General features: G+C 38.7%; 1 protein-coding gene across 2 annotated transcripts in view; it reads left to right on the top strand.

Annotated features, from left to right (window-relative positions):
* si:dkeyp-23e4.3 (rho GTPase-activating protein 7) overlaps window positions 1-16,179 on the top strand; it is a 48,770-nt gene that overhangs the window by 24,354 nt on the left and 8,237 nt on the right. Inside the window, exons 1-8 of one of the 2 annotated variants that reach the window (XM_058415041.1) lie at window positions 7,898-8,073; window positions 11,311-11,382; window positions 11,473-11,554; window positions 11,632-11,695; window positions 11,808-13,057; window positions 13,147-13,320; window positions 15,630-15,789; window positions 15,898-16,096. In XM_058415041.1, coding sequence (XP_058271024.1) covers window positions 8,061-8,073; window positions 11,311-11,382; window positions 11,473-11,554; window positions 11,632-11,695; window positions 11,808-13,057; window positions 13,147-13,320; window positions 15,630-15,789; window positions 15,898-16,096 — 2,014 coding nt within the window. In that variant the 5' untranslated portion in view covers window positions 7,898-8,060. Of the gene's footprint in view, window positions 1-7,897; window positions 8,074-11,310; window positions 11,383-11,472; window positions 11,555-11,631; window positions 11,696-11,807; window positions 13,058-13,146; window positions 13,321-15,629; window positions 15,790-15,897; window positions 16,097-16,179 lie in introns of those variants that run through there. The other variant, XM_058415040.1, reaches the window with a different exon arrangement.

Here is a 16,179-nt window from a genome sequence, read left to right as displayed (position 1 = left end):
GACATTTAGTAATCAACAAAAACAGGAGAAATGACATTTCCTGCATTTCTTGGTAAAAAAAAAAAAAAAAATGGGAGGAGGTAGTTTATTTGGTATCTGCAGTTCTTAGACAGTAACTACTATAAATTACTGTGACATGGGTGTTGATGAAATGTATGAAAGTTATGAGTGACATCTCATCCCAGGAATGGAGTATTTCCTTGAATTTTTCTGTCAAGCATTAGCTCTGAACATTTCAGCATAATATGGATAATATATTCAAACCTGAATTAAAACAAAAACGTTTCATAGTGGGCGTGAACATTCCAGATATAACAAAATAGTCAGAAATCATAACAAATGATAACAACAATTCCATAAGATTTTCTGGTGCATCCAACATCATATTTGGTGAAATTCAGTGAAAACCAGAAGTACAGTGGAACAGATCATCAATAAACCTTACAGCGATTTCTAATCACACTTAATTGAATCTCATTTAGTGCTTCTGGCTCTGCTATCTTACTATTAGCTAGCACCTCTAGTTCTGTAGAAACTGTTCGTTCCACATCACAACGGAGTAACAAAAGGGTATCCAGGCCCCCCAAGCAATCTGGATTATCTTGATAGCGATAGTGCTGGCTTTAATATGTCTCCCACTCTTAATTTCCCCTCTCTTCTGCCCTCTGCAAAGGACAAGAGAGAAAGGTGGAACGTTATTAACGTTATCAGCTCCACTTTGCTGAGGTGTGGAGTTGCGACAGCAGCATGGATGGATGGATGGATGGATGAAGGAAGGAAGGAAGGAAGGAAGGAAGTCAGGAAGGCGGTTCTTGGAGTGTGTGTTTTCATCCAGCAAAAGGAAATAGCTTTGTTAAGACTCATGAGCAGAAGGCCAGATTGAATTTGTTCACTTTCACCCACCAAAAATAAAAATACACCATCCACAGGAACACGCCCTTGGACAGATCGTCGTCCTGCTGTCACACACGAACCTCCGATGACGCCTCGACCTGGCGTCGCTTCGCTCTTCACTTTGTCTCTTAGGAAACGGGTCAGGCTAGATAGCCCTCCGAGCCTTTTATATAACATAAACAGTCAAGCTGAAAACCTCGTGCAGACAATGGAAAGCATGGGGCCAAGTGCCGAGGTCTTTACAGTTCACAACACTCGCACGACATGTGAAGACAGCAAAGGTGCCAAAACTATTGCACATTGTCCAGGTGTACATCACTTTAATCAATGTAATCGAACACAACAAATCAAACACAAAATTCAAACAAATGACAAGTGACAATATCCTGAATAGAGTCCAATTTTTTTATTTATTCTTTCATATTGTAAGATTAAAATAAACCAAATGTATAAGAATTCATCTTATTTCAGAATTACTCACACTTTAACCATTTATTTCTAAAAAGAAGCAAAACAACCTAGCCATACAATGAGAAAATTCAAATCTGACGTTATTTATGTACTCTATATGGGCAAAAGTACGTGGTGGTGTGGTGGTAGCTCAAGTGGTTAAGGCTCTGGGTTACTGACTGGAAGATCAGGGTTTAAGCCTCACCACCGCCAAGCTACCACTGTTGGGCCCTTGAGCAAGGCCCCCAACCCACCCTGCACCAGGGGTGCTGCATCATGGCTGACCCTGCGCTCTGTATTGATGCTGATTGGTTGTGAGGTAAATAGAAAAGATTGAACTGTTTGCTAAATCTGCATACCAGCTTTGGGCATATAGAGTAAATACCAAAACATCAGTATTCAGAACTCAAAGCTACTACTTTAGCTCTGAAATAAGTTTTTTTTTTTTTTTTGACTGAAACTCTCAGAAAACTCAGTTATTTTGGCTCAGTATTAATTCCAGCTCCACCGTCTGACAAGCGCAATATTTCACCCTGTCATTCTCTGGTTTTACATCATAAATATACCTGTACACTGTATATGCATAATATTATTACGTTCAAAATGACATTTTAACGTGAGCTGAAACCAAACAGAGACGCTTTAATTTCTCACCTTCATACAGAACCTCAGTGTCCTTTAGTAAAAACAGTGGATGCTAGTAAAGTCAAAAAACGTATACATGTTATGGAATATCAAGGAAATTCTATTCACTCATGTCTTTCGTTTATATTTCAGAATGTTTAACTTCTCCAGCAAGAAAAAAGCATTGTTTATACATCAGATATATGGTACCAGTCACATCCATACTGCCAAAATGTCACATCCATAAAGCCAGGGTTTTTTGAAATCTATACTTTCATTCAAGTCTCTTTCATGGTATGCTTCTGATGCTTTCTGAAACGATCTTAAAAATTCATCATGGTGATGATGATGTCCCATCTCCAGTTGAAATTCGAGATGGATCTGAAGACATTTTGTTAGTTATAACGATGGATTTGTTCCAAAATTTCCAGATGAAAAAATGTCCTATATAAACCAGTGGCAAGTATAACATCAATACAAGGGGGCAAGAATTTCTCCTGTTTTTCTTGTGTCCATGTTGATGATTGAATGTCTTTGTCATGTCCAACTCCACAGTGGTGGTTAATATGAAGCTCATTTAAAAGTAGACACTCAGGACTTTGTAGTGTTTCATAATTATTTCTGTTTTTCGCTAGCCTACTAGGGGCATTATATTATATAAAAACGGTTATTGTTTTCTACAAAGTAGATGCTGATATCAAATGCATTTCTGCTCTCTGAGATGCTCCAAGTGCTTGTTCATCTAAAAAGCAGCTCAAATTTGATCCTCAACTACTAAAATTCTGTGTAAGGATATCCAACAGAGCTAAAAACACGTCTAAAACACACTGAAAGCCAACAGAGTCCTGACTCATTTTATATCACACTCGCAGCCTGAACATCGTTATTCATACTGATTGAAAACGTCCCATTTCCATTCCTCTGGTATTAAAGGGTTAAACAATTCCTCGTTTCGATTTGTTGATGAAAATGGTGAGTTATAATTTTATTCAGAACGAGCCGCCTCTGCTATCAGGGCACTTGACATCGCAGTTTAATTTCTTTTAAAGCTGAGCTCTTCCTTTAAAGGAGGTTATGACACTTCACTGTAATCATGTCTCGTTTGGTTGTTTGTTTAGTCTGTTGCCTTGCCTTTGAATTTTCATCCTCTCTCTCTCTCGCTCTCTCTCTCTCTCTCTTCACTGAAAAGCTAGGACAGATGTGGGCATCTGAAATAAATCCGGCATAACTCACCCACATAATTGTATAAGCAGGGCTGGGAGTAAAGCATGCTGCACTCTCCCGATTAAATCGTCTGCCTCTGAGTTAAAAAAATGTGGAGATGAAAATTCCAGAAGCAGTCAGTAGGTTTAGTCAGGTTTAGTCGTAGGTTCCTCCTACGTTTGAGCTCCATACTCATGCCAGGTTCATTTTTAATTCAGTTTCAAGTAATTCAGAAACATCACAGATTTTACTCAGAAATCAAGAAAGAAGAGCCTTAGCACCTTTTCTAAGAATCCTAAAACAACCTACCAGCTAATTTCCTTTCATAAATCAACACAGTGTATTGTAGCTGAGAGATGATTCTGATTTAAATCCTTTTTTTTACCAGTACACCAGCCTAATTGACTTACAGGACATTTTAATGCAGTATAAATAAATGAATGATGTTCTGGCTGTGATTCTGATATAAAATGAGTCAGGACTCTGCTTTTAGTGTGTTTTAGACGTCTCCCTCTGTTGGATAACCTTACACAATTTTAGTGGTTAAAGATCAGAAATGAGCTACTTTTTAGATGAATAAGCACTTGGAGCATCTTAGAGAGCAGAAATAGGGTTGATATCATCATTTACTCTGAAGATATAAACATTTCTGTGGAAAAAAATAACCGTTTTTGTTTTTTTGGAACGTTTCTATGAATATATTGTGCCTAGTAGCTAAAAACAGAAATATTTATGGAACACTACAAATTCTTAAAGTCCTGAGTGTCTACTTTCATGTGAGCTTCATATTAACCATCACTGTGGAGAGGGACATGACAAAGACATTCAATCATCAACATGGACACAAGAAAAACAGGAGCAAATTCCATTTTTTTTTGGCCACTGGCGGGAGGGAAAAGAGTTTAAAAATAAAAGGATGACAGCAGGATGTAACTTTATCCAAGAAGCTTCCTCACATATTGTTTGCACATATTGTGTAATAAAATGGTCCATGTTGTTTTTTGTCATCTATTTTCATCGTTCAGTGCCAAATGTAAAAAAAAAATAAAAACATTACAGAATTTTTTTTAAAAGTGACCTCGATTTGTAGTTTTTCGCAGCCTCTAAATCCAAATGTGGATCCGAGTCAATTGAAGCCATGATACGGCTCAAAATCTCCGAACAGTTCTAGAGGAAAAGCTACAATCATGCAACATAATCCCTGATATTTCTACAGAGGACAATCCTTCCCTCACAACATCTGAATTCAGCTCCAAAGGCATACCTCAAGGCTGATAAAGGTCATGGAATTTTACATGATTATATGAATCTTTTTTTCTCCTTGTTCTTTATGAAATGAACGAGCCTCGATAAATTTTTCCTGTCAAAAATACATATAAAGACCTACAGTTTGGGATCGTGGCTTAAGCTACGGTGAAATGGAATTGGGCCTATCTATCTATCTATCTATCTATCTATCTATCTATCTATCTATCTATCTATCTATCTATCTATCTATCTATCTATCTATCTATCTATCTATCTATCTATCTATCCATCCATAAACAGTGATCAAAGTCTTCAGAAAAAGGATGGGATTAGTGAAGAATCATTAAAAAAAACAATATATAGTACGACGATGCTGATCTTCATCTCAGAAACACAACTTTTCTTATTTTGAGGTCACAAAAAATAACTTGCAGCCTTTCCACTGACTTCCATAAATACATAATTGTTTTTATAATAAGGTTCCCCAGGTTTCAGAACAATGAGCTAGTCTGCTTTGCCTTCAAATGTTTACAAAGAAGCAAAGAAAAACACAAAGGTCTTTCAGTTTTGAATCAGTTCTTTCTGACCATGACAATGCCTTTTTGTTGTTGTTGTTGCTGTTCTTCTTCTTCTTCTTCTTCTTCTTCTTCTTCTTCTTCTTCTTCTTCTTCTTCTTCTGCTTTGATTTTGGAGCAAAAATCAAATAAGCGTTTGTATTTAATCTGTACGTAATCGACGTAATGACATCGAATGACGTAAATGTACACCGATCCAAAACCGTCCAAATTGGTGTAAAAAATATTTCAGGACAATTTTATAAAGCATTTAAAAGAAACCAACCAATAAAGAAATAAATAATGAATTATTTCATTCTAAGGAATATAGTGTTAAGCATTAAAAATGACTAATCTTACTAAATTATTGTGGGATTTTGTTTGTTTGTTTTTTTGTTTAGTGTGTTGATAAAGTATGTTTAAGTGCCAGTAGAACAATCCGATCAAATTTGCAGAAAATGGATTAGAGAAAACTTCAAAAATCTCATATCTCCTGTTTTTTTTTCCTGTGTGCTTTTTCTGCATGATATAAAGGCTAAAGGTCTGACAAGGCAGAACATTTCGAGCTAAAACTAGAGTTAGAAAAAGAGAAAAGGAAGCAGGAGAGGGATGTGTCCTGCAAGCCAAATGACTTCACACACAATAAGGGTGGGACTCGCTGGTGGACACGATGGAGCCAGTGCTCATGTCATGTTTTCCGTTCGCTCTGCACTGTCAACGTCTGAGTCCTGTCTCTTTCTGCTAGACGCCGACAGGTTTATATAACACACAAGATCATTCACAGTCCAGAAAAAAATAAAATGTAATTGTAGGTAATCAGGATTTGTGATTAATTTGAATAAATTAGCTATTATTTATATTTCGATTTGATTAAATTATCTTTTATTCATGCTTTTTTATTTGATTAAATTAGCCTTCATTTATTTTTATTTTTTTTAACTTGTGCTTTTTTAACTTTAGTTAAATTAGCATGCTTTTTTAAAAGTAATTAAATGAGCTTTGTTTGTATGTGATTAGTTTTAGCTTTTTTATGTACTGCTAAGGCCCGGATAAAATTCAAGTGAAATTCAAATTCATTAAAAAAAAAAGAATTACAGTAAAAAAAAAATAAAATAAATAAATTTAACTATACAAGAAAAAAAGGGGAAAAAATATATCTAAAATTTAAAAATGTAATGTGTGAAAGCAGATCTGTGACAGAACAGAAGGAAATTTATGAAATTCTTGCTTATGATACTAAGCTTATGATACTTTCTCTTTGTATGCAGGTATGAAAGAATTTAAACAATAATGACTAAAAAAGTGCATCACTTCCTACATTTATTCCATCAAATATCCTAAAATCCTGCAGTACAACCATCAAAATAACCCACAGCACAGCAGATCTCACGTTAAAGCCACTGACGCTTCCACAGCAAGTCACGTGAACGTGTTCAGCATATATAAACCTCCTACGTGCGTGACCCGCATCCGACCCGCTCGCACAGCCGCAGAGCCGAGGTGAACGTCCGAACCGCCCTTACGCTCTCACACCGATATCGACGAAGCCCATCACAGCTAATAGTTTTCGACTCCGAGGCTTCATTAGGATCGAGTCCTTGATATCCCATTAGCACTAATGGCTCTCTCGGGGGTTTGATTACATCAAAAGCCTGAAGTTTGGCTCAAAGAGAAGTGCAGAAAAGTGCATCGGACTTCTCTCCATCCATTTATGAACGCGTAAAAAGCTTTCTGAAGAAATGTTTGATATATTTGTCGCAGAGGTTGACCTGTCGTGTCAGCGTGTAGAGAGGAGATTGATTGGAAACTTCAATACAAACTGCCAACTTGGCACTTAGAGCGTCTGGAGGATGTCTGATGGCATATGAAATCTGTCAATCTAGAAATAATAGGTTGTTAACTTCAGAATGACGTGGCAGTTAACTGCCTGGAAAAAAAAAAAAAAAAAGATTCCTAGCATAGAAAGATTTGGGGAAGATAGCAGTGGTCAGGAGAAGGACAGGGATTACTAGAGATGGGCGAGATGACAAAAATATATGCGATATTATTTTTTAAAGACCGACCTTTATGATACGTTTACAAAATTTCGACAATACAAAACTGAAAAACAGAGGAAAACTAAATTGAATGAATAAATAAATAAATAAAAATCTGTGCAAGCTTTCAACATTTTACACTTTTCAGTATTTCAGACATTCAGTGATTTTCACTACTTGAGCGATTTTCAGTATTTCAGCAATTTTCAGCAATACAATGATTTTCAGTATTTTAAACGATTTTCAGTATTTTAGTGATTCTCACTACTTCAGTGATTTTCAGAATTTTATCGATTTTCAGTACTTCAGCAATTTTCAGTATTTCACTGATTCTCACTACTTGAGCGATCTGCAGTATTTTAGTGATTTTTTGTATTTCAGCGATTTTCAGCAATACAATGATTTTCAGTATTTTAGCAATTTTCACTAGTTTAGCAATTTTTAGTATTTCATCCATTTTCAGTATTTCAACGATTCTCACTATTTCAGTAATTTTCAGTATTACAGTGATTTTCAGTTTTTCAGCAATTTCCAGTATTTCAGCAATTTTCAGTACTTTAGCAAGTTTCAGTATTTCAGCGTTTTTCAGTTCTTCTGCGATTTTCATTCATTTTCAAGCTTCAATACAAATCGACTCATTTAAAAAGTGTTTTTTCTCACACTTGGGTAACAGAGACACGTCTGCTATACAAGTCCCCATGAATAAGCTGTTACATTTTCAATCCACTTCAAAGGACAGATACACTCTCACGTACAACACATGGACAGCGAAGGCCTGAAGTATATTTGAGCAGCTCGAACACAACTGTAACCTGTGCCTTTGATGCACCATGGGAACCACCCTCTCAGTGACTGAGTGGTTTAGTCCACTGAAAGGGAAATGCTGTCCCAGTGATATCATCAGTCTGAAAAAGAGAAGTAGCTAGCTCCTTTTTGTGAACTGAACATTATTTGTATCATGCTTTTAATGACTATTTATAAACTATTTATTACACTTCTGTAATTTATTTCTAACTGGCAACACACTGAGTTTGGAGTTAACTCTACAGCTATGTTGATTACAAGTAAGTGAAACATTTTGTTTGTCTTTGCTAGTGTTTGTTCAATTTTATTTAATTCAGTAGTCATTTTAAAAAGGCGAATCAAATGCATGTAAATGTTCTGAAAATGTTTCAGAATGGATGTTAGACAGATTATTGATTTTTTACTGGAGGAGCTTGTACGAACTTTGGAATGTTTTATGCCTCAATGAAGCAATTTAAACAATTTAAAAGACTTAATAAACCTAAAGAGTTCCTTAAATTGGTTAAAAATGTTCAATCCTTATCCAATAAATGTGTGGCTTAATGCACACAAGGGAAGATTCTTAAAAAATAAACATTATTTCAGTTATACCTAGAGCCATTGCGCTGCATTTATACTACACTCAGTTTGTTTTACTTCGAGTGTATGCTGACGTGTTGTGTAGTGATCGTCATAAATGTTATACATTCTTCATAAATTAGAAACCCTGCCTCACTGAGGCTGTTTTCTTTGCTATGAGAAGCACCAGAGCTCCTCCACAGCACCACTGGCGCTTGTTCAAGAGAGTGTTGTTAGCAACCAGCGGTATCAACAGGGCATGCAAGCAATTACACCTATGACCTAATGCTTCTCTACCTAGCAGACCTGGCGAGAGCAAAAAGCGGCTGTTTTGCACCCAAATCGCACTCGTCTCTGATCAAATTGTACATGAGGTAGAAAGAGAAAGGAGAAGGAGAAACAGCTGGAAAGCAAAGCGCATGGAAAATGTCCTATATATTTATACAGCTCAAAGAAAACTCCTCTGTGCCACATCAAGGGTTTTCACCAGACCATTAAGGAGCCAATGAGCCAACGAGTTGTCGCCATAATTAAGATGTTTGTCTTCTTCTATCCTTCACTATGACGTCGCATTGAACCTCGTTCTTGATACAGTATAAGGTCGCGACAGCAATTAGTGAGGGTCAGGGTTCTTGATGAAAATTAGCAAATTGTGGTAGAGTCACTTTAGACCTAAATCTGGACCAGTTTTTACAAACAGAGTTCTTGATGATTTATAAAAACAAGCAAAAATCAGCTGTTGACCACATCAGGAATTTACCTTCTCATGTTATTTTGGAGTCTAAGCATTATTTTGAAAATTCACAATTTTGGATCACAGAGCTTTCATTCATGTTTCCGCTCCAAATCCTAAAAACATCAAATAAAACATCTCATATAAGCTCTGAATTCTCTTCCCTGTCATTGAAACATCTGCTTTGCATCTTCTTCACTAAATTGTCTTAGTCATGAAATCAGTCGTAGCATTTTTTCCGATCCTGCAAAGAACAGCGTTGATTATTAGATGGCTTCAAGATGGACTCTTGATCGTTACCCCTCGTCTACATCTCTGAGCGTGTCGGCTGAACCTCCGCTGATGGCTGTTAATGAATTGTTTATTTTGTATGTGTAGCGAGCATGCAGCATGGGAGCACGTATCACCATGAGCCAAGACCCTCCCTGGCCATTCAGAAAGTTTTGATGTAAAGGCTTCTAGGCTGGGAGGAGAAGAACTGCACGCTACAACTGTTATCAGCTTCCAAACCCTAAAAAAGCATGACTTCCTGTAGGGCCGCCCAGAGTATTTAGAAAAGGAAGCGGCTGTATGAAAGGAGAGACATGTGATACCATCTCACATATGATTTGCACGCAAGAGAACTGGACTGAAAACATCTTCCTCCAGGGTGAGGGGTCAAAGTCAGAGTTTTTGATTATTTACAATTGCAAATGGTTCAGCGAGCGATTTCAGTGCAGATCAAACATGTAGGTCAGAAACGTGACACTCTTCGTGTATACAATCCTTTGTTGTACTTCCATTACTCCACAAACCACTCTGACTCCAGACTGTTTCCTTAATTATTAAGATTTATTGAGTAATAATTTCCATCTCTCTCTCTCTCGCTCTCTGAAAATGAGCTTGTTTCAACTAATTAGTCATGTTGTGCGATTCTGTATTATATTTCTGTCATATTTAAAATATCATTACTGCAATATTTACACTAGAATTTTACAACATCTTGCTGTAGGATGAGAAAATGTTGTTCTTTTTTTTGCTTTGTTTTTTGGGGGTTTTTTTTGTACATGCAGCATTTCTGTACCTCAGCAAAGTTCTATCTGCTTTGCTGGATAATTTGTGTGTACTTGCCAAGCTGACCTCTCAAACAGAAAAGGACATTTTGTGCAGAATGAAAGCAAAGTGACTGTATGTTTGTGAGAGAGAGAGAGAGAGAGAGAGAGAGAGAGAGAGAGAGAGATTTAGCCCAAAGTCACTTCTCCTCAGTGACTATTGAAAAAGCATTTCAATACATTAAAAATATGACGTAGCCTGAAGTTAATATGGGGTACACCTGCTAACGTTATGGCATCTAGCAAGGTGATTCAAGGTGGCTGGCAACATTACAGGTAGTTTGTAAATTCCAATCCAACAACTGAGCACACGAGCGCCCGTATTTTGCATAAGCTCAAGCATTAGCGTTATAGCAAAATGCTGCTGGACAAACCTACAATGACATTCTCATATGCTGGAGACACAACACGGGAGCTTGTCCTCATAGCTACAGTAGTTACTCCCACGCTGTATATACTGTACATCCCTGTTCTTTCCGTATTTGACCGTTTCTGTGCCCGGGCTAAGCTGTACCTTTTTGTTTGTTAAGGCTGTTCAGATCATTTGAGGTGAAAAAGTCCGCTCCGTAGAATGAAGCTACACCCAGCAGCCACATCCAGCATAGTTGTACATACAGCATACAGCTCTTGCATTGCGAGCTGCAAAAGAAGAAGAAAAAAAAACCTCCGACTGTTTACATAACGGAGCCATCTGCGCTATGTAGCTCTCGGTCCAGCTGTCTTCCCTTGACCCTCCAGTCGCCTATGGGAAAGACAGAAAGCGCCCCAGGCGTTGAGGTTTTATGGCTCACCAGCCAGTGTGAAGAAAGGATTTGTTTCCACCATCTGTTCCTGGCTGTGCTCTGTTAGGGAAGAATCAGAAAAGGTGAAAGTAAATGGGTGGCAGATGAACAGAGTTATGAGGCGAGGTAATCTGGCTGCTTCTCTGGTTCTCCGTCCACCATGAAATAGAGAGATGAACGAGATTTAGGTTATCCGGCACCACATCAACAACAATAATCTATGGGAATTTATAAGAAAGTTAAAGATTCTTTCGTGTTCTAAACTATCGCTAATGTTTGCCAGGTGAAAACAGAGCAATCAGAAATGACTCACTTTATTTTTTTTCTCTTCAGAAATCGAAGCAAAGGAGACTTGTGACTGGCTCCGAGCCGCCGGCTTCCCTCAGTATGCACAGCTTTTCAAAAGTAAATATTTATTTGGAAAATTCCAGCAATCACACACTTACAAATGAACAGCAAACAATGTTTTCACTTGTAATTCTGTTTGGCATCTAGATTGCCACATTCCTATTGATATAGACTGGGTGAAGAGTGACCATGATTTCCTGGACAGTGACACATTAGACTCTCTCTGCAGGTGAGTGCATGTTTTTTTCTTGATTGTATTTGGAAGAAATTATTATTAGTATTTATTCATGTTTTTTCTGCACCCAGGAGACTAAACACATTAAACAAATGTATGGAGATGAAGCTGGATCTGAGCAGATACAAACGAAGAGTGAGTTTATGTTGAGAATGAATCTTCACAGCACGAAACAAACATTGTTTTCTTTATCCTCAAAAAGGACCTACTGACATGTCCTGGGATCATTTGTTATTTTGTAATCTAGGGTGTGGTTGATGACGATGTGGAGCCCTGTGCCATCAGCCCCAAATGGTCCTACGACCGGAAGAGTAGGCGCTGGATACGTACAGATGGTATGGACTTTCTGCCATCTGTGGACAGCCCAAGACTGAGAAGGTCTGAAAGCTGTGAGGCATCTCTATCAGACAGCAGTGAGCACCATGAGATTCTGTCCATGCACAGCTCAAGCAGCGCAGACAGTGATTGCGGTGGTACCACACTCAAAACTTCTGAGGAGCCTGAGACAAGCCGGAGCTCCTCTAGATGCTCCTTCACCTCCAAAAATTTGTCTCCAGACAGCTCATACAGTGGACCTCCATCTCCCGGGGAGCCTCATAACATCAGCAGTGAAGAGCGCTTCCGTGAGAAGCCTCCCCTGAAAAAGGGTCAGAGCCTTCTTCGCAAGATGGACAAGCTCAGACTCCGAGGGTCAACGCTATGGCCCCACGGCCAAGGTGGAAAACCACGGTTAGTCATTGGTAGTCCTGTACTTCAGGACAAGCACGAGGAACTTCACCATCTGAGCCTTTCAGGACTCTCAGATAAGACATCTAGCCAACTGTCCTGTGCACCACCATATGGCTCCAGCAGTAGTCCCTCAGAGAACAGCAGTGCAGTCAGTACACCCAGTCCAATCACCAAGGTGCGTAGTAACTGTAAAAGACAGAACACTCAATCAAAGGCAGAAGAACAAGTCTGTGAGCAAGAGCAACCCAACCAGCACGGTCTCAATGGTAACACCATCTTTGAGATTCCACATGGTCACAAGCCAGGCACTTTTCCGACCATTTTGCACAATACTGTGACGTCACCCATTGATAACACCTCCGTCAACTGGAGGACCGGAAGCTTTCATGGATACCATCGGCGTAGATGTCGAAGCAGTCCGTCCAAAGACCAAGAACCACCATGCAGTCCTCTGGCGGTACAAGACCATCGTGCTAGCATTTACGACAACGTCCCAGATCATTTGCAAATTATGGATGACGATGTGTTTTCAGCCTTGGATAGTGTAATGGAACGTATTACTGGACTACAGCAACTGGTCACTTCATGGACAGACAAACTGCCTGAAGATGGTGATTCAGATTTCTCCCATTCCAACTCTCCTTCCCCATCTTCTCTGACTGACATCCACCTTGAGATCAAAGAGCAGAGTGAAACGGGCCAAAATGGCCCAAAGCAAAATTGCAACAAAATCTCACAGGAGTTGTCAAATACGGTGCAAATCTCTGGGTAAGATACAAAATCACCACCACCTTTTGGAAAATCTGCTGTGCTAAACTGCAATAGCATATAACACTGTTTGGTTTTGTATATTTCAGTGCTCAGAAACTTTACTGGTGCAGTGAACAGATCTTCTCAACACCTTGCCCCACTACCCGAGCCATCGATTCCCAACTTGCTCCTTGTGTTTCAAAGCTGCAGAGACTGAGTCTGCTCAGACTGACTGTCCTCATGGATAAACACTCGCCCTTCAGCAAGCAAGGATGGAACTGGTAAGATGAGAAAAGGAAGATAAAAAGAATGCAGGAAACTCTAAAGAATAAAATGTAGACTGGGTTCAGAGGTTAATTCTTTATTAACATATGGAAACACACCATTCACTAGACAAATTTACCTATACTGTATGTAACCATAGTTCCAGGGCAGTTGCCTTCAGCTCTACTGGAGCTTTCCGGATTGATTGTTTCCTTCTCAAGTACTAATAGCAAACCTGGTTACCATGACTACCAGGCTATTCAGATCAACCCGGTTCACTCAGTCACAAAACCACACTAACATACAGTAACCAATCCTTCTACTTCCATTTGTTCCAGACCTCCAGAGTGAGAGTGATTCACTTTGGGAACATGAGGGTTAATATCACCAAACAATAACAATAACAGATGACACTCATAAAAATTGCAAACATCATTATTCATTAAGACTCAAGCATCACTCAAGTATCAATACCACTTCCTGTCGAGGAACAGAATTACTCACGGTGCTGGTATTGCATTCTTTTGATGATAACACACCGTTTGAGGATGTCAATATGCCGACAACTTGTTTTTCCATTTTCCTTTCACATTCAGGTTTTTCCCTACACCCTGCTGCGTGTTCCGGCTTTTGCATTTGTCTCATTTTCATAGCTAGCTCCTTAATTCTAAGCTGATGGATTGTATGCCAGATGATTTTACAGTATGTTGTCAACAGTGTTACCTGGTTACTGGTTAAAAAAGCACCCGATCATAGCCTACAGGATCGAACGTAGCATACAGGATCGGGAGAGACTCTCGACTTTTTTGTTTGAGGCTATGTCATTAATAATAACGTCATCCTGAAACACCAAAATATACAGTCATGACCCACTGCTGAGCAGTTTGTCCCTTAATGATTTTGATTAACATGAAGAATATGATGAATATGAATGCAAGTGCCGGTTGTCTAAACGACGCATTGCAGTCGGCATGAAGTTTCAGAACAATCCATCATCTATTCGGTGAGCATTTTTGAGCTTGATAAGTAAACACAAGGGTGTAAGATGGATGGAAATACAATGAAGGAATAATAAAACATTCAGTGTTATAAGTTTCCTTGCGGAAACTGGAGTAAAACTGATTGCTTAAGGCAAAAAGGACAGCGTAATTGACTTTTTGAGGGGAAAGTAATGGTCTATTAGTTTTAACAACCATTGGGCTAAGTAGAAAAGAAATAACCTTGTTAAGTTCCCTATCCATACACAACACACACACACACACACACACTTTCAGTATTCAGCTCAGTGAGTTCTGTGTATGATGCTAGATTTTAGATAAGTCCTGTCTGCTGCAGTCCAGTGACTTCTTCCTCTCTTTTAATTTCTAAAGAACAATATCAGTTGCTGTTTACAAAGCCACAGGAAGTCAAGAGATGTTTGTGCCATGTTTAGCCGGTAGTGGAACATCATTGGGATAATGGAATGAAGAGGATACCGATATTGTCTTTTTAATTGAATTCAAATGTGTGGTTTGATGTTAAAGAGCGTTAGGCCGAAATGGAAAGGAAAGTCTAATGAAAAGCTTTGCTAGCTCTGATATCAAAGGGAGCCACATTAGATGAAAATGGCTAAATTTACTGTTTGGATGGAAAGGTGGGCTAGTTCCTAGAATCGGAGACTCAAGCTGGTTTAATCTGGATCAAATAATAAGAAGCTGCTCTTCAGGTGTATAGCTTTTGAGCAGATCAGAACTTAGCAAAAATCTTTACCAAGGAAATTTATCATTAAAAAAAAATACTTTCAAATTCATCCAAAAAGCAAACCATTATTTCTTTCAGGTTGTGTAATTAAAAATAGACATTTAATTGGTCTTTCTCTAACTATACCAAACTAGTAGCCTCACTGAAACCTTCATGAGTTAAGCAGAAATGAATGAAACCTAAATGTTAATTAATTTAATGTTTATTTGTCCTTCAAACAACAAATCTGAAAGCTTCATATGCTACAGGATCTGTCTGTTTGCTATCAAGAAAGAAAAATCTTGCTGCACTTTGATTTTCACATCTGTATCTGTATTTGTTTAACTCATTTCTTTCCTAACAGCTTCCTCATGTCTTTAAACACTCGAGTAAGTGGAAGTCAAGAAGAGCACACTCTAACAGACAAATGAAATGTCAAACATGAACACTCACCAGCTTTAGCGAAGCTTTCCAAACGAGATTCAAAGGACATTATGCAATAGGAAAAGACTCGACTTGAATACTAACTAGGAAAATTTTCTCCTGTCATTTATTACAGTCATGTTTGATATGCAGCAGCTGAACATCGTGTGTTTTTCCACCGCAGGACAGTTCCGAAAGTCTACAGGAAGATGAAGGGTTCGGAGCACAAGAACAGGAAGGTGTTTGGTGTCCCTTTGCTTCAGAGTGTTCAGCGGTCAGGGAAACCGCTGCCCCCGAGCATCCTCAGAGCAATGGAGTACCTTAAGACTGAATGCCTGGATCAGGTGGGGTCCTCAGAAACGTCCTCCAATAATAAAGATCATGCTAGAAGAAGAAACTTTTGACTAGTCTAAAAGCAATTATCATCAACATCATCTTCATTTTTTCAACAGGTTGGCCTTTTCCGGAAATCTGGGGTCAAATCTCGAATCCAGTATCTAAGAGACATGATCGAGGCTGACCCTGACGGCTTCTCCTTTGAGGACCAGTCCGCGTTTGATGTAGCCGACATGATAAAGCAATATTTCCGAGACCTACCCGAACCCATTTTTTCCAGCAAGCTGTGCGAGAGCTTCCTGCACATCTACCAGTGTAGGCATTCCCAAGCAGACCCATCTGCACTGTATCTAATGTTGCACAGAGCGTCATTAGGTTTTCCGAAATACACTTCTCTT

The sequence above is a fragment of the Hemibagrus wyckioides genome, linkage group LG18, assembly GCF_019097595.1.
Source record: "Hemibagrus wyckioides isolate EC202008001 linkage group LG18, SWU_Hwy_1.0, whole genome shotgun sequence".
Lineage (NCBI taxonomy): Eukaryota > Metazoa > Chordata > Actinopteri > Siluriformes > Bagridae > Hemibagrus > Hemibagrus wyckioides.
The sequence above is the reverse complement of the archived record's forward strand: the minus strand, read 5'-3'. Positions and strand labels throughout refer to the sequence as shown.